Source organism: Asterias amurensis, chromosome 8 (genome assembly GCF_032118995.1).
Source record: "Asterias amurensis chromosome 8, ASM3211899v1".
NCBI lineage: Eukaryota > Metazoa > Echinodermata > Asteroidea > Forcipulatida > Asteriidae > Asterias > Asterias amurensis.
Genome location: NC_092655.1, coordinates 2,713,446 through 2,731,869, shown reverse-complemented (window position 1 = coordinate 2,731,869; position 18,424 = coordinate 2,713,446). Strand labels below are relative to the sequence as shown.

The 18,424-nt window shown below is 37.1% G+C and overlaps 2 protein-coding genes across 4 annotated transcripts; one reads left to right on the top strand and one right to left on the bottom strand.

Annotated features, from left to right (window-relative positions):
- Positions 1-1,098: 1,098 nt before the first annotated feature.
- LOC139941067 (uncharacterized protein C2orf42-like) lies at positions 1,099-7,977 on the top strand. Of its 2 annotated transcripts, none has more exons than XM_071937489.1 (7): positions 1,099-1,200; positions 2,120-2,985; positions 3,499-3,603; positions 4,486-4,698; positions 5,600-5,808; positions 5,987-6,146; positions 6,628-7,976. In XM_071937489.1, exons 2-7 carry the CDS (start codon positions 2,163-2,165, stop codon positions 6,819-6,821), a joined length of 1,704 nt encoding a protein of 567 aa, XP_071793590.1. In that variant the 5' UTR covers positions 1,099-1,200; positions 2,120-2,162; the 3' UTR covers positions 6,822-7,976. The 2 variants fall into 2 exon arrangements, with proteins under 2 accessions (XP_071793590.1, XP_071793591.1); XM_071937490.1 differs by having other exon boundaries at positions 1,109-1,200; positions 2,124-2,985; positions 6,628-7,977.
- Positions 7,978-8,515: 538 nt separating this feature from the next.
- Positions 8,516-17,734, bottom strand: LOC139941066 (ectonucleoside triphosphate diphosphohydrolase 8-like). 2 transcript variants are annotated; one of them, XM_071937488.1, is made up of 12 exons: positions 17,579-17,734; positions 16,660-16,789; positions 15,502-15,630; positions 13,993-14,156; positions 13,505-13,625; positions 12,885-13,035; positions 12,386-12,548; positions 11,655-11,900; positions 11,166-11,471; positions 10,901-11,011; positions 10,613-10,741; positions 8,516-10,166 (listed from the first exon to the last, which is right to left on the bottom strand). In XM_071937488.1, exons 2-12 carry the CDS (start codon positions 16,787-16,789, stop codon positions 9,915-9,917), a joined length of 1,902 nt encoding a protein of 633 aa, XP_071793589.1. In that variant the 5' UTR covers positions 17,579-17,734; the 3' UTR covers positions 8,516-9,914. The 2 variants fall into 2 exon arrangements, with proteins under 2 accessions (XP_071793589.1, XP_071793588.1); XM_071937487.1 differs by having other exon boundaries at positions 8,518-10,166; positions 16,660-16,796.
- Positions 17,735-18,424: the final 690 nt, after the last annotated feature.

The following is an 18,424-nucleotide window of genomic DNA, read 5'->3' as shown; positions in this document are numbered from 1 at the left end:
ATGACTGGTGATCTGACACAAAATATGCAAAACGCCATTTAATCAAGACACGCATGCCATTATGTCACGCACTGGTCTGTTATGGACTGGTCCATATTTCTAGAGTAGTATTCCAACACAAATACTAAGTTGTTTTTTCTATCTGTGTGCTTAAATTGACAGTTTAGTAATTATAATATCCCAATTATTGAAAATGATATCACTCAATATTGTTTAGAAATAATTTTTTTATAAATTTCTTATTTTAAGGCACAATATTTACTATACGCTCATTGTTTACCTCCCCGCTGAATGTTGGTACAGTCCATTAAGTAGGTCACTTTTGTTATTGATCATGTTGTTTTCATTGTTATGTACGTGATCTTTCTGAAATCCAGGGTTTCGGTAAGCTTTTATCCACCGCCCGCATTGTTGATGTTATTGTTCAACCCTAAAGTTAAGTTAATTTGCAAACAGTTATGTTTGGAAATATTCAGGCGTATCTAGGGATACATTCAACTTTTGCAAACATTATCAAATATGAGACTTTGTTGTCAGCGCTCGGGTCGGTCGGCGGGCCGGACGCACGTATCTCAACACCGACCCTTCGTAACCTTCCCAGAAACTCAAAAACTGATACATCGAAGCATGGATCGAAGAAACAAAATGTCAGAGAAACAATGCACACTATATTACATCGGACACTTATTTTGAAATCAATAGGTTTGATTTATTAGCATCAAAAGTACTTTACAACAAAATAATATCGAGCATGGAGCTATAAGAAAAAGCGACAGTAGGCCGATTTATAAAAGTTTTTTCTTATTTTGTAAGCAACGAAAGTATTTATTTACCTATTTTATTTTACTTAATATTTATTTTCCCTTTTTAAATTAATGTCAATGGAATAAGTTGTGTTTATATTGGTGAAGAAATATTGATAATTTCAATTTGAGCTGAGTTATTTCATGGACCTCCATGGTTATTTGCAGTGTTTTCCAGGGCGGGATGATAGATTATACGGGCATGGGCATTATACACACACAAAATGAGGCCCAATTGAAATTGACGTCAGAAATGTAAAGCTGCATGTGATGTAAATAGACCAATCAGAGAGTCCGTTTTTACCGCTGTCGTCGCGCTATTTCTTACCAACATGGCGTCCGTTCTGTACTGGAATTGAAAACAGCAGACGATTTGCAGTTGGAAAATGTCTTTTTTGTAAGTACATTCAAGTAGAAAATAGCAAACACAGATTCCGTGAGAACTCTAGAAGAGTGTGTAGTGTTCGCATACATTTTGCAATGTTAGTTTTCTGTTAGGGTAAATTAAACTGTATTATTTGCAGTGTGTGCCATTATTTTTGTTCGTGCGAACTGCACGGCGTTAGGTCGTCTGCTGGGGCAGGAATTGTTCCCTTCCGTCCCAACTGTTGTATTGTATTGTAATGTAGCAATATCTGGCGGGTATTTCTACATTCATGGTCGTGCACGTAAAGGAGAAAAAAAGGTCAGAGGTGGCATCAAAATTTCGTAAAATGTTTATTAAAATCGATAGGGCCTAGGCCTATGTGCAATTTTCAATTTTTTTCATAAATTTTTATTTAAACTTAAATAATATTTCGCTTCAATTCAAGCCCCACTGAAAAAATTGTACTACTCTCATACATAAGTAGTAGGACTAGCCCTGGTAGGACGTCAGTATTTTGTTAACGATGTTGTTTAATTTCACTCAACAAAAAGGAAATACAAGTATTATGATTATGAATGTATATTGAGTAGGTTGGGGAAAGCTTTAGGTGTACATTACACGGGGAACTTCAGTTCTGGCTGGCTAACAGTCGTAAAACTTTCACCCATCAACGCTGATTTGAAAAACGTATAGCGTTAAGGAGGCCCTAAATATGAGACCCCTTATAAGGCTCACAGGGGAGCCTTAAAGTTTCTAGAAGTAGAGTGCGGCCATTTTGGAATTATCCCAATCATGCTAATCGAATCACGCCCTCATCAGCTGGCCGGAGTAGGTGGAGTGGATAATTAACCATTAAAATGTTCAGCCAGTCTTTATTTGTAAATAAATTTATTGAAAACTTGTGTCAAACATAATTTAATATGGAGTGTATTTTAACAATTGTGTATAGGTAGGGTAGATTGAGAAGTGGACCTCCCCTTCAAATTCCAGCCATGGCAGCCAAAGATAAATCCTCCACCACCAAAGTAAAGGAGTTGCTGAAGGATCTTGGCAAACCAACCCTGCGTGGTGTTAAGAAATGTCCCAGCTGTGGATTCTACAACGGTATCAGAGGACTGAGCTGCAAGAACAAAGCCTGCAACATGGTCCTCCGTGGGGCAGGGCGGAAAAAAGGGCACAGTGCAGATGCTGTCAAGATCATGACAGGCTCTACTGTTCAGGTCTTCTCAGTGAGACTCCGCGATCGGGGACCAGATTATAGGGGTTTTGTAGAGTTACCCTTACACCCGTTGATGGATTTACAGGGACAAGTGTTACAGGGGACCCGCTGCTACGTTGACCTTTGCCAGAAACCAACAGACCCCATCGCTGCCACAACTGAAATTGTACATTGCAACCACCTCAGACTGGCCCTTGAGAGTGAGACAGAAGCCACCCCCTTAACTCTGAAAAACTACGTCCTGAACTCTCTGCCGGTGTCGAATGAGATCAAGCAGGCTATATGGCTACTGGCGACAGAGACCACAGGCCCCGTCGTCCAGAGAGTCAGTAAGAATGTCATGGTCGTCAAGTGTAAGATCCAGCCCAAGAACCTGCTGGGCTTCCTCCACTTCTCGTTTTCGGAGAGCCAGCGTAAGAACGGCACTGTTGAGCACAAGTTCCAATGCACCTGTCGACAATTTAGAAACTTTCGAGCAGCCCCTGGAGAGGAGTTGAAACGGCGCTGTGTACATTTCTACGCATGCATCTGTGCGTTTGCAAGTGATGAGGCACTGGCTAAAGAATTTGACTTTTTCATCAACTTGGATTCAGTTGGTGAGTCAGTGACGTTAACTTTCATTGTCTAATCTGTATTACAGGAGTTCAGCAATTTGTTTTCTGAAAAGTTTAACTAAATAGCATGAGTGAACTTAAGTCAAATAGTATTGTTTTCAACACTCTAAAAATCTGATCGCATAAAGGGTGTCATCATTTTTACATTTTTATATACAATGGGATTATGGGAAACTTTTTGGGACACCAGGTGTCAGCAGACATACATGTACCAGGTAAATTTTGCACCTTATATTCAGGCATTGAAATTCATCTTTTAGAGGCCAAGGCCACTTTTATTTTGCAAAGGACCAATTCTATTGGAAACTTTTAAAGAGGCACCAATGTCAAGACCAGGGCAACAATGGCCACTGATCTTAGCATAATGCCTGTCACTCAGTACATAACAAGTCCAGTCCAGAAATGTTGACTTTCAGATAAATATCTTATAAATATCCTTACTAATCAAGTATAAGTACTTAACGTTCTTTTTATTCTTTGTTTGCCCCAACTCAGAATCAATAACTGTAATTAGTGAACCACTCCAACTGGACCAGGTTGTAGCAGAGGAAAACAATCCAAACCTGCTCATCAAGATTCAACGCAAGGATGACATGTTAGGTGGGTAAAACAGCACATCATTGGTGGTTGAATAATTACTAGCCTGGAATTAACATTATTGCAGGGCAATGTTATTTTCCAGTATACATTTTGAGATATGGTGGACACTATAGTATCAGAGTGCACTGTTTGGTTTGGGTGTTTACAGACACATTTACCAAAACCTAATGGCATTGAAGTCTGTGACAGCCATATGTCAGAATGGCTGATGAAGAAATTTAGCATATATCCCAACCTCGTTCCAAGTGTTGTAGGATCTCTATCCGCAATTTTTGGCTTGATCATAACCCCTTGAAGTGTGACCTTGATAACTAAATATATTTGATATTTTGATTAGTCCTTAAGTTGATCCATTGTCATTTGTATTAACGATAGTCGACTGCACTTATTGTAATGCTCCATGTTTGTTTCTTATTTATAATGTTGCTAAAAGAAGTATCTGTTTTTATTGTACATTGTCATGAGCTTTTGAATAGCCTACGCTAGAACTGGAGCATTATTAACAAAAAGGTTATTATTATTATTCCATTTTATCACAACATTCAAAATGAAGATCATATTTTCCTTTGAGCCGGTATATATTATTATTATTATTGTTATTATTATGTGTGATATGGGATTTGAGGCATTGATGTTGAGATATCAATATTTTGTTTGCTGTAACATCATGTTTGTGTCTACTTGCTGAGTATATTTTGTTCCTTGGAGAACTGTCTGGCTTTATAATCCACTACCGCGAAGTATATCTTCGGAATTCGGAAGACTTCTCTGTTCTGAAAAGAACTACTACTACCTGTGTGATGCTACAAACATGTGGGAGATACTTTCCCTCAACTGTACAGTATTTTAGATAAATACTTGTTAAACTCTTTCACTTTGCAGCCCAAGCAAGCAGTGCACTCCTTACCCTCCAGGAGAGTGCAGCCTCTCCTACTAAGAAGCAGGCCACAAAGAGGGGGCAGTTTATGCCCCCAACGACACCAAGTAAGGTTCAGGTTACACCACCGGACGGTGAGAACTCCTCCATCGGTTTCACCCGGTGGCTGGCGAGTGTCACGGAACGGATCAACCAAACAATGCATTACCAGTTTGATGGTAAGTTCTGGCTTTTTGTAGTAGCTTACAAAGATTGAAAAGCATATTACAGGGATAGTAATACAGGGCTTGCACCACGGCACCCACCGCAATTGTCGGGGTGTCCAGTGCTTTTGCTGTATCGTCTTTTGCAATGTTCCTGTAGAAATTTTTCTCAAAAAGGTACCCCTTACCAGAGGGAAATTACTGTGCCCCGTTAAGAGCGAAGGTCTGGTCATAATTAATATTGGACATTAAGTAGAGGGGCACATTGTCTGTTTGTTAAAATTGTTCACACCAAGTTTTGTGTATTTTGCTAACCTGACTCTTGATATTTTGACGAATTCAATTTTAATGTGTGTACATGTATTTGTCAACCAAACTGATTTACATTTTTAAGATTACTGGCTTCTGTTATATTTACTTGTTTTCAAATTATCTCAACTCTCACATATTTGCCCGTTCTTTTGCATAATTGCTCAGTAGATCATATTATCATGTACCTTGTTTTGTGATGTGTTTTACATGTTGTTACTTTTCTCCTTTATCCATGTAAACAAAGTGTTTCACACTAAATTTTCTGTTTTGATTCATGGCTTGTTCTTTAAATTGTTTATATTTTATATTTTTACTGTTTGTCTACAGGTCCCTTAGGGACAGAAGTTGTAAATAAATTATGAAATGAATAAAAATATTATAAACAAATAAATAGATTAAATCCCTCCCATCAGTTGATAATCAATTATGTAGTAATATTATAACATGAAGGAAAACAAATTATGCTATTCATAATTCCACTTCTTTATATATAAATCATTGTTTCAAATTTGCTACATTTATCAAATGAATGCCGACTGAGAGCTGAAACTCTCAAATTTTTCACTTTTAATGACTTACAAGTTCTTCTGCCCTTTTCATGTAGGTCGGCCAGAACCGTTGGTTTTCCACGTACCCCAAGTGTTCTTTGAGCTCCTGCAGCAGCGTATTTCCAGTGGCAGCAAGAAGAAGCGACTGCCTAACGCAACGACGGCATTCATCAGAAAGGACGCCCTCCCACTAGGAACCTTCTCCAAGTATATGTGGCACCTCACAAATGTCTTACAAGTCAAGCAGATATTTGATACGGAAGAGGTACGTTAGAAAAACACAAAAATCCTCTTAAAATTGGTTCCCTGTAACTACAATGTAGATGCAATAATTTGTATTTCTGACCTTGACAAATAATTTTTCAGTCCTTACCCGACTATGCGGGTTTTCCCTGGAGTAAGTGAATAAACAATAATATAAATTCTTTAAATTTCTGTTGCAGATGTTACTGGAGATAACCCGTAGTTTTGTTGAGAACAGTGATGGTACCTACACCCTGAGTCCCACCCCGTCACGACTTGACCAAGACCCCTCAGCCTACAGAAAGGTCAATGGCCAAGTACCCATCAAACCGTTTGAACTGAAGACCTATCTAAAAGTTGGTGAGTAAAAAACAAATATCGGAACTTACATTGTACTTTGTTCTTGGGAAGGGCTCAGAGTTTGTTTTATTTGGACCAAATTTCATACAGTTGCTTAGGCAGCAACTAGTGTTTAACAATTTTCTGTTAAGCAAAAATTAGCAGGATACGATGACACATTTGGAATGGTATTTTGTCCAGTAGCCTTAATTTGGTAAACGTAATTTTGTTATGCTTAAGCAGCTATGAAATTGGACTCAGCTTAGAAAAGTGGAAATATTCTTTGGAAATATAGGATTGTCAAATAAAGATAAAATAAACAATTGCTGTTCTGTTTCAATTTGTTAAATCTTAAAATAAATCATAATAATTATTTACCAAGTTTACGCTCTTTTGGAGAATAAACCAGAAGTACTAGTTCACTTTTCCGAGTTATTTAAAGCAATTAAAGATTGCAAATTCAAATAAATTGTCCTTCTGTTCCGTTTGACCGATTGCACAGGTCACACCTCACCAGACATGACTGAGCCTACACCTTTCATCATAGAGTGGATTCCAGAGATTCTACCCGTCACCCATATAGGTGAGCTCCGTATCAAATTTGAGTACGGCCACCAACGTAACGGACATGTGGAGAAACGACTCCCTGGTACCAAGACGAGTTTGGGACAGCAGACAACGATAACAATATTATGAGGAAGAACTTGGGCGTGCATCATGGTGGTCAGTAGCCAGGATCAAAACTGATTGGTATTTTTACGCCTTTACTTTGATTTTTTTGCGTGTTAATCATTTCCTGAAGGTCTTCAACAAAATCTTTACCTTGCCTTTGCATGGTATTTTTTAAGTGTTTGAGCTGAAGCCGGAATTACCTCTTGTTTTTGTTAAATTTTGTGTTGCTTTTGTCTGATACCCTACCTTTACCCTGGATAGCTTCAGGAGAAGCTATTCGAATGCACCCAATGTGATGCTGGTCATTACAAGAAAGTAAGAGTCGTTAAGTGCAGCTTTTCGTTAAGTACAGCTCTAGTAACGAAAACTTCAAAATTCTTAAATGGGAAGTGACTCAAAGTATGTAAGGTTGACATTCACGCACAGACAAATTAATAGAACATTTTCTGTTTCATCTTTGGTTTAATGGTGTGGTATTGATAAATTAGTGGAGAAATTTGTATGACTTCTTGGACAATTACACCTGGTGTTGGAGGCCTTTTTATCTTTATTGCGTGTGCTAATTAAAAGATATTTATCTCTGTAAAATGAAATATACCGTCATTAACAAAAGGTTGGGCCAGCCTGAATCCAAGTATACAATTATGTATTATTTTTAAAGAGATATCGCCCAACATTAGTTGTGAGGCTGAAAGGCCACTTTAAGGTGAGGGCTACACTTAGCTGATTTGGTTTGAGTAGGCATGGATATCATTCCCTAGCTGGTATAGCAGAACTTCCCAAAATTAATGCTGGTGGGCACAAGTGTCATGAGCAGGATTCGAACCCTCACTCTGCTGCTGCTGCCAACACTGTGCATTGGTCAAAAACATCCTGTCATGTTGTCATTTTGAACGTCTATTTATCAAATCTGACCCCTTGTGAACTCTCATTTTTAGTCCCTTTTCAAACTTTTTATTTGTTAGTTGAACCTAGACTCAAACATTTTCAATACTGAAATTATAAGCCAATATGTATTTTTTCCACAACTAGACAGAGACGGCAGATTGGATGATAAAGGACTGACTGAGTTATGTCAATCCTTATTGTAAAAAGTGTACATAATGATAAAATATTGTTCTGCATATACTGTATAGAAAGAAAGTACATGTAAAAACTTGAGAGCATTTGCACTTGCGTTGGCAGGTATTGAATAAATCTTGTATTGAAAACTACTGAAGTATCTGTAAAGCCTTTGTGTGGGTATTTTTGTTCTACTTCACTATCCTTTAAACCCCGAAGGGTTATGCCAGGCATCACAATAATCATCACCATTCGGAAAAGACTTTTCGACCGTGGCCGCCTCATCCTCTGATTGTAACAGGGATCCATCCGTAGAGTCGCTGCCATCACCTGCATTCCTTCAATCACTGCTATTCTCAGCTCTTGCACACTTCTACTACTCCACTTTGTCACATTGTCTATCAAGCACAGCTTAGGGCAATGTCTGCCATGACTTGTACCCATAGGCAGACTATAGATGCAACAGCCCATGCATGCGTGTGGGTTGGTTTACACTCGTCATTCTGGGGACCTATAACATAAACCTCCTTAGTTAGAAAGTGTGTACACAACCAACGGGAGATGTTGCTCAAAATTCAGTGTACAAATAAAAGAGACACAATATTAATCAATTTTGGCAAGAATTAAAATGATGTTTTATTAAAAAACTTTTCCAAATATACACACAATTAGATCTGAATTCACAATCTTAAATAAATGTCTCTATTGATATTAACTATTACTGTGTAAAAACTATTTCTGTCAAACAATTTTTTTTCTAAAGGGGGTTTGTTGGTTATGAACCCTCAAATTATAACGAACCAACTTTACTGAAATAGTATTCCATGAAGTTGTGTGGCTTGTATTTGAACCCTTTTTAAAGTATAATAAACTGTGTTGATTTTTCATTATCATTTCGATTCTGTCCTGTAAAAAATTTTTTGGTCCAGTACATACTTTTGAGTTGTGGTCTTGTGGTGTTTCCCAAATATTTGAGCCAAGTGAACAATCAATGCTCAGAGTTTTTCATTTTAAAAATTTGTCTTTATATTTTAAGAATAAAATCATTATTTGTTAATTATTTCATACATTTTTGGCAAAAGTTTTTAGCAATAAATCAAATGGTTTATTTACTTCAGCTACATGGATTGTGCTGTGCTACACTATTCCTTAAGACAATGGGTTTGCCCTGGATTTTTTGGTATTGGCTGCTGTCTTTATCGCATTACACCTCGTGTAAGGTCTTACAAGGTGCTACATGTACATAAATTGGTCTCATAATTCATAGACATAAAAACCTTTCTTAAAAAGTCTCTCTCTTTGTTCATGCGCTATAAAAGACTCTTCTTTACCATTAAAACTATTACTATTGATTACACTGCCAATCAACAGGAATCATTTCATGGTAATTCACATAATTGTTAAAAATTATTTTTTAAAAGAAAAATCATATCAATGAAGAAGAATCTCAAAGGATTATGTTTAGTTTACTATAAGCATTTTGCAGCTTTCATAGTGGAATATAACACGCTAGATAAGAATTGCTATTAATACTGCATCTTCTGCATCATTCAAACCTGTTTCTCTCTCATTTTATGTAATTTCCGTTACCAGAAATATGCATTAATTTCACTCTCAGTTAAAACAATTATTTAAAATCATCCATCATAATATTGCTTAGATCAGAAAATTGCAGCTGAAGTCGAAAGAGTTGAACATAATTCTCATATATGGAACAACCAAATGTATACAAGACCACCCCAATGAAATCTAATCTTCAAAGCTTTTATGTACATTTGTAAAACTTAAGGGATGTGTATAGACAAAATACTGGACCTTTTTGGTTATTAAGCCACTAGCTATGTGCTAACCAAAGATTACAGAGTGCTTAGGGCTCGAAATGGGAAACTCCAGCTCCGGACGCCATTTCAGTAAGCAACTCTTTAGATTCAACAATAACCAGTGCAGAAAATGACCATTGCTACCAATGAGGTAACAAAACAGTTACTTGCTGAAGTGGCGCCAATTTTGCTCACTTTGGTTTGCCTACTTTATGATCGATGAACCGTAGAGCCATCAAACGGATCCATATTTATTTGAGTCAGTGGGGGTGCCCAATTCTTCGTAAGGGATTTTCCTTTTACGCCAAGTATATCGGTATACAGCTGCAACCAGTAAAATCACTCCCACCAAGAAACAGACTGCAACGACTGATATCCCGATGTAGAACCCAGACACTGAAAACTTGGAGCATGAAGCCTCTGTTGGAATCAGGTTAGATGCGTTGATCATGAAACCAAGGGACCAGCCTAACTCTTGACCTTTGACCTGGATAATAAGGCAGATTTGTACATTGTTACCCATTAAAACTGAATGAAATTTCTTTAAATGATACTGCAGTAAAATGTTTTGCTTGACAAATAGTAATGGTTGAAAAGAACCCAGTGCACTTATAGTAGAGAGAAGGGGTTGACTCAGGTGTTCCTGGTTGGATGGCTGCATGTTGCGCCACAGCACCTTGTAAAACCTTTACATAAGGTCTCATACTTCAAAATGTAGCTCTGCATACCTTGCAGTAAAAAATACTGAGCGCTTTGATCTGCCCCCGGGGTGTGACAAAGCTCTTTAAAAAACTCAGTGTGTTAATTTTGGCTGGTACTAACCTACACTTCCATATGTGCTGAGCATTTTTGTGAAATTGTACCACGACCACAAGTTTGGTTTCTAATCCTTTAAATATAACAACAAAAATTCAAAGATGTACAAATACTTGCCTCGTCGGTGAAGGTAACTTTCCATGTTTGAGGATCAAACCCATATCCTTTGAATAATAGCGTGGAGAGGTAGTTGATTTCAAAGCAGTAAAGTACTAGAAGATGTGGGTCACCAGGCAAGTTTTTAACCTGCAAAATTTCAAATAAAAAGTTGCTTAATAATGCGACCCCAGGGCTTGAAATTAACACTGGACATTTTGTGGTGCTCTTTAGCAGTGCATTAATTGTATCTTTCGAAAATCCGCTGTGTATTGTTATACTACAAACATATTCTACACCAAGCTTTACCTGATCATAAGTTTCTGCACAGAAGGACTGAGTCTTGTTCTGAATCTCTTCGATGGTTGCATTTCTGGGTAATCCCAGACCCACAATTATCTTTTCAAAAGTACTAAATGCCTGCAAGAAGAGAAATCAAATTAAAATTAAAAACAAAAATGTACGCCTTGGTACCCTTCCCCTTTCAACCACGAATCATATGAACTGGCTTTAAACAAAAACAGGAAAAATCACAAGATTGACTCGGAAAAAAATACTTGAACCAAAAACTTACCATGAACTTCCCATTTGGCTTGGGCTGGTAGACCCCATTGAAAGAGCAGGGTGGATAGCTACAACTTGCGTTGACATCAATCAAACTCTCCACAGCAGCAGCGCAGGCAGCTGCATCGCTCGTACCAGTGAAGTTATAGGTGGATGGGGTGTCAGTGTCGTGAGGGGGCATGACCTCTGTACCCCAGCCAGCTAACGCTTGTGGACCTTTGCTACAAGGGGCTTTCCATAGATACTCGTCGTCAATCACTTCAGAATAACCCTCAGGAGCGCAGGGGTTGATGGTTAATTCCTTGTACCCCCCATCCTGGTGAAAAAAACGTAAATTGTGATAAAGTTAACCAGTTTCCAACATCAAGAATTTTCAATGCAGGATTACAGACAAAATACTACTACGATAGCACAAATATCTATCAATAAGTTACTCAAACATCTTGAGTTTCCTGGAAAGACATATTTTAAGAAGCTAAGGACTGTTTGTTCAAATCACCTTAACCAAATACGCTCTGAATCTGCGTAATGCTTCATTGATCCCGTAGCAAAGATAGCTATGTGTGTAGAGTGTGTAATCCACGCCATACAACCTCAGATGGGCCGTGTAGTTCTCAGGCATTGAAGATATGTCCTCGGGAATAAAGGTGATTTGAGTCGATGCCCCACCTAAGTCTAGAGCTCCGTATGTGGGTGGTGGGTTCGTGAAGAAGGTCGCTGCAAAACTTCCGAAAAGTGAGGGGCTCTTAAAGAAAAATTGATAGATGAATATAAATTAACCTGGGTCATTGTACTTAGAAACATACGGAAACAAAATGTTAATGGCCAAACGTATTGAACCTAATTCTTTCTCAAAGCCTAAATGACAAACATAATTAAATTTTCAATTAAGTTAATAAATTGAAATTGTAATAAGAAAATGATGGTTAACTAGTGACTTTGAGTCTGGTACCAGTAAATATCATTCAATTATGTTGAGTATCAAAGTATAAGGGAACCTTCTCCAGTGCTTGTTCAAATTAAAACAGTTTACATGATAAACTTTGTAGAAAGTTCTTTCTCATGTTGATTTTCGTATTGTAAAATAAATTCTGGTTCGGTAAACATTTTGAGCTACAATCCCTGTAGTCTTGTGGACTTCAACAAAAATATGAGCTCAGATTGTACGTCCAAAAGGTCTTCACAAGAACTCAACATCAAAATACCATCCAAGAAGAACCCAGAACTCACATTGAGTGTTCCAGCCAGGAAGTTTGTTGAGACCCATCCATACGTCCCCTCCTCTGACCCGCTGATAATAGTAGCCTGATTTGCAGTGAAGTTGTAGGGGTATGAAGCCATAGTTGTCCGCACTGAGGTCATAATGGAGTCACTAGTAGCCTTTTGAGTCTCCCTAAATCGAAACAAGTAAAAGAAAAGCAGGCCATAAACTTCACTCTTGAAGGGGCACAGAAATTTTCCTCCAGAGGGGCACTTCTATGGGGAAAATGTAAATTTGTATTGGAACCTTGCAGAAGGCACCATAGCAAAGCACAGGGCACCATGACTGTGGTGCAATAAGGAGCCGAAGTGAACTTCTTTTCTTTTCGGTAAGAACATTGTTTTTTTTTTTTTTGGTTAATGTGTTTGAGTGTTGGAATCGACAGTGTTCTGAGATATTGTTTTAGGTGGGAGGCACAAAACCAAGAAAAAAAGGACAGCATCTAATTAATAAATACATAAAAATCACCTTAACAATCTCATCCCGGCGGTTGCACCAAGATACAATGAGGTGTACTCATAATACTGCTCTGATATGACGTCTTTCACAGCATCAAGACAGCTCCTAAGTGAGTCACCAGCAGCTTGAGGTGTATCGGTATAACTAGAGATGCCTCCACCTTCAGGGAAAATAACCATCACAATTCAATTAGAAACTGCAGTCCGCTACATGTCTAATTTTTAACTTGAAAGAGAGTACAATCAGTAAATACAAAAAGTAAAGTCTGTCCCAAGCAAATACGGCTCATTAAACTGTATAGTTTATATCTGGATTCATTGGCATTAAATGACTGAGAATATTATTCCTATTCTCCAGGATGCCAAGCCATCACAATTTACTCCTCAGCTCTTGCCATTTTTACTCCAAAAGAACCTTCAGAAAAGATCATGATCTTTAAATTTATTGATCTTTGGCCTACAGTTAATTTTCAAGCAAGTTTCAATATTTTGTTTACAGACAGACCAACCAACAGAAAAAAAACAAACAAGGGTAACAAATATAACCTCTTTGGTCGAGGTAAAAATAATAAAGAAATCCAATTAATTATGTAACGGTAGTATCGATATAATATCTTGGTGTGTTTTTACCTAGTGCCCTGCAGGTTGCCTTTTGTGTCACAAAGCCAGTCTCATCAACTCTTGTATCATTAGGCCAGCTGTACACAGTCATATTAGTATGTGATGAACCTGCATCAAAAACAGCCCCATACTGTACAAACAAAATAATAATAATATTAATATGATACTTTTCATGTTTTCTTTGATGTTTCAGTCATTTTCCATTATCCAGTAAATACATTGTTACAATGTTTATTTTTGAAATTTTAGTTTGGCAATTTGAAGTTTATAATGTATTTTCAATTTCAAAACTGAAAGGTGTCTCAATTAAAAAAATTGAAATCCTGTGTGCACGGAACTGGAATAGAATGCATTAGTAGCTAAAAAGAAACTCTAGTTTGAGTGGATTAGGGGAAAATGCTTGATTAGGAAATTGAATTAATTTTTAATAAAATTGATCCGGAAAACCTATATTATAATCACAAGTATTAGTTACTTTTTTACATTGATCAACCTACCCCTTGATTGGTGCAGATCTCACTAGTGAACTTCATCACCAAGACAATGATGCCCAATATTGATCCAGTTACAAGAACAAATCCAACTGCAAGAAGAACAGCCGAGCAAGCCCCTTCTTTGTCCTGGGCAGGTTTCACTCTGACATGATGGTGGTCACCATCAGCTACGATCACACACATGGTGTAAACAAATAGTATGAGCACACACCACGATGAGTTATATAATGCCCAAGTAGATCCTTGTCATTTGATTGGAGGGTTGGAGTTCACACGATACTCATTAGTCATACTATTACCTGGGCAACACAATTAAATGTCTTTTTGGTACTATTCAGCGTTTGTCTTTTTTAGTCGGTCCCTTTTGCACTTTTGCTTGCTAGAATGCGAGAACAGGGTAGGCTATACTAGTTAGTTACGTGGCTGAAAACTTGATGTGCAATAAGTTACCACCGATTATCTGATTCACTCAAGACAGTGGTGCTCTTCAGCGATCAATGATTGTCATCTCATAACTGACTACAAACCAGCCTTTCACACAAGCTCTACAAAATGCCCTTGTAGCGGAAGCCAGAATACAATATTGAACTCCTTGGTGATTGGATTTTCCTCCAAATGACAAAAATCTACTCACATGTATAAAACAATAATAAATGCTTGTACATTGAAGAGCCAATTTCATTCGTTGAAAGATGGACTGTTCCATTCAATTCATTGAATGGAACAGTCCAGCTTTCAACTAATGAAAATGTTTGCACCATTGTGCTCATAAATATTCATTTATTTGTATTTAGATACTTCTACGAAGGTAACTACAGCTGGACCCAACCTGCATGAGTTGCCTGTCCACTGTAGATGTAACAAAGCTGTTATGGATAAAAACATTCACAACCAATCATCAAAAAATGTACCAGCGTAAATCTAGACACTTGGGCGAAAGCATCTAATTAGGAAATATTTTGACATTGATTATTACAAAAGGAAAGGTACAGCAGGTACATGCTTAAAGCTTTCAATACATCAAATATATTTATCCAACATAGCAAATGTGAAATACTAAAAAAACTTTCTAAGGGTGCTGCCAGGGTTTTTGTTTGTTTCTAAACCAACAACACAAGGCTGTAAGAAAAAATGGTCCGGTCCATAATTTGTATGATGAGAAAGAGTATTCATTTCCACCATAGCACATAGGGAACATGACAAACAAAATAATCAAGCGTTTTGCAGAGAGCGTTATGCGCAATGCTTAAAATAAAAGTACACAACGAGCAAAGCTCGGCTTGAAGTCATTTTGAAGGATTTCACTTTATGTACAACACAGGATCCACATACATGAGTTCTGATATTATATAATTATATGGATTTGGATAGAAAATAAAAGCAGATCCTAAGTAAACAAAAACTGCAAGGTGTCAGTTTACCAAAAGGCCAAGAATTTATTTTCTGTGTTTAGGAAATAACCTCCTCTCCAGAACACGACTTTACAAGCTTACCAACCATACATTGACATACCATTAGAGTCAGTCTGTAGAATGTATAGTGTGTCCCCATTGTGGACTCCTGCCTCAGCCAGGGTGCTGTCTTTGTCAAGTATTACTCCGCTATCGTTCTTCATTTGGATACTTTCAGGAGCTGGAATATCTGCCAAGAAAAGTTGATGAAAGAAAACACAAAATTAGAAACACAACTGATGTTACAGATTGTTCTCGTGGAGTGGCATTTTTTGTGCTAAAAGGTAAAACAATAGATTGATGATAAAGTTCATTCTTTTTTTTCCTGATTTTGCTCTTGCACACAAATTTCTGGTTTATAAATTGCTGTCCCTTTGAGCCTCATGAAACTGGAAACAGGTCCTTCAGACAGTAGTGGCACATCTCCAATTACCCATCATTGAAAATCTTATTATGGTTAGGTGTTTACTCAGTTTCTCAAACGAGATTGTGAGACTCTTAATAACCAAACAGTGGATACGTTATTGATTAAATCAATATTGGACCAGAAAATCCAGCCCCTGGGTGTGGAAGCTGCATCCAGGAAGATTTCATTTAATAATAAAAGAATAGTAAAACCAATGATCTTTAACTGAGGACAGAATAACCTTGGAAAATAATTTCAAAATGCATCATTAATTAAAATGTATCATCGTTGTTGTTTCTTTGGAAGACTTAATTAACCCACATCCTCCAATATTCAGTAATCGCCCAATCAATGATGACATTAAAACACTGAAAACCTTTTCAATTTTTAATTAAATGTTGTGCGGATTTACAATGGACATGATTCAAATGAACAAAATAATAATTCAGTAAAACAACTGGAAAATGAATAGACAAAATTCAGTTAAAGGCAGTGGACACTATTGGTAATTACCCATAATAATTACTAGCACAAAACCTTTCTTGATTACAGGTAATGGGGAGAGGTTGATAGTATAAACATTGTGACAAACAGCTCCCTCTGAAGTGACATAGTTTTCAAGAAACAACAATTTAAACAAATTCAGTAAATGAACAAAATTTATTTTTTGTTTTACATATATAAATGATCAAACTTTAAACAAACTTTGTTCCTTAATTTTTGGTTTTTAATATTATATAAACAATTTAAAATATTTCAGTAAACAAATAACTGCTCTTCCTGAACAAGTTTTCTTCAACCTTAAAGACTCACCAGTCCTGATGCAGAATGCAGCGATGAGACTCCGTACCATGTCCCCTCGATCGATCTCAATGATCACACTCCTTACGTCTCCGTCGACGATTGATTTCACTGTGATCTGCATTGGTGCAGCCTCTTTCATCTACCACCTCGATAAAACAAATTTGGCCATACGAGTAAAGAAAATTGTTACCAGTCTACAATAGACCTTGAACTTCACTCTTGAGGGGCACTGCATTTTCCTATGGTAAGGGGCCCTCTATGGGGAAAATGTAAATCTGTAATTCGCTTTTCATCATTGTACCCTTCACATCAGACCCATCATTTAGGACCCCCCCCCCCATGCATTGGCCAATCACATACCTGACCAAAAGTAAAACAAAAGACCGACACAATAACAATCCCATTTTAAATTCACCAAACTCAAGCTCTGGAGTTTATGGACAGCAGAGAGTGTTGGTTCGAGTCGTGACATAAGACAGCAAGACACTTCTATTGTTATTGCTGTACTGAGTTCTTCGGATGGGAAAAAGTTCCCTGCTAACCCGTGAGGTACGCTTTATGTAAGCACAGAAGGATGCGGAATTCCCTGCTAAAGCTACCTTAACCGTGGCGTAAGCACCAATTGCTTGCTTTCAAAGTTTTGTCTACCAAGATAGATTTTAAATGAAAATACTCGGTCTATTTACTGCTTATAGTTTCTGCCTACATGGTTAGTGCACAGAGGTTTTTCCTCAATGGTAGTGTCAAAGCATGAAGGAAGAAATAGTCAAAGTCACTCAAACTCAAAGCATAGTTACACATGATCGTAGTACCATGGTAGTACACACATACAACTATATACAACCACATATCATAACTGGTTAATGCTGGAAATGTGTACCAATTCACTTGGCAAGAAGAACAAAAATGATCGCAATTTACTCCTTACCTGGGATACGATTTCGGCAATCAGAACAAAATCCAATAATTTCAAACACCTGAGACCATCATTGTAAGCCAAGATCTTCACATCGACACAAAAACTGAGGGTGGACTGCGCTGTAAATATTGTTCTTTTTCTACAATCAATGTTTACTTCTATTCGACTGAGTGAACTAGTTTTGTATAGCGTGTATTGTACAACCAGGAAGTATTAACTTCGCATCAGTCCTCCGAGAAGAACATCCCGCGAGCACATTCCCTTTACTGGTATTATTTTGCATTTTATGATAGTTTTGCTCAGGGTTTTAAAATAATTTTGGTCGTTAATCTATTGTTCAATTATTTTAATCCAGAAAAATTGCAGCCACTAACAAACTTTATAAGTTTTATTAGTTTTTCACTAGAGCTATATTTATTTAGTAAATAAAGGACAATGCCAAGTTTATGACAATGGGTGAGAGGTTATCGTGTGTACTTGCACGTGACTTTTTATTGTGATGAAAACAATTTGTGCATGTACTGTACAAATCCTCATATTAAATATTCATACAATATTGCTAAAGTAATAACTTTCTGAATACAATGATGGAAAACTCAGAAATGTTGAAATATTTTCAGGCTTCTTATACTAATTATATGTTACTTACAATTAAATACATTGTTTAAGAAGAAAAAATTAAATATAACTTTTTGCTTTGCAAGATTGCACTATTTAGCAACATAATAGTACCTTGAGTATAGCAGAACAGTTCAAATGAAAAGTATATCTTGCCAGTGTTTCTACTGTCAAACATTTATTTTTAATCTTTTATTATCAAAATTTATTTTATTCATACATATAAGTCGATTTATA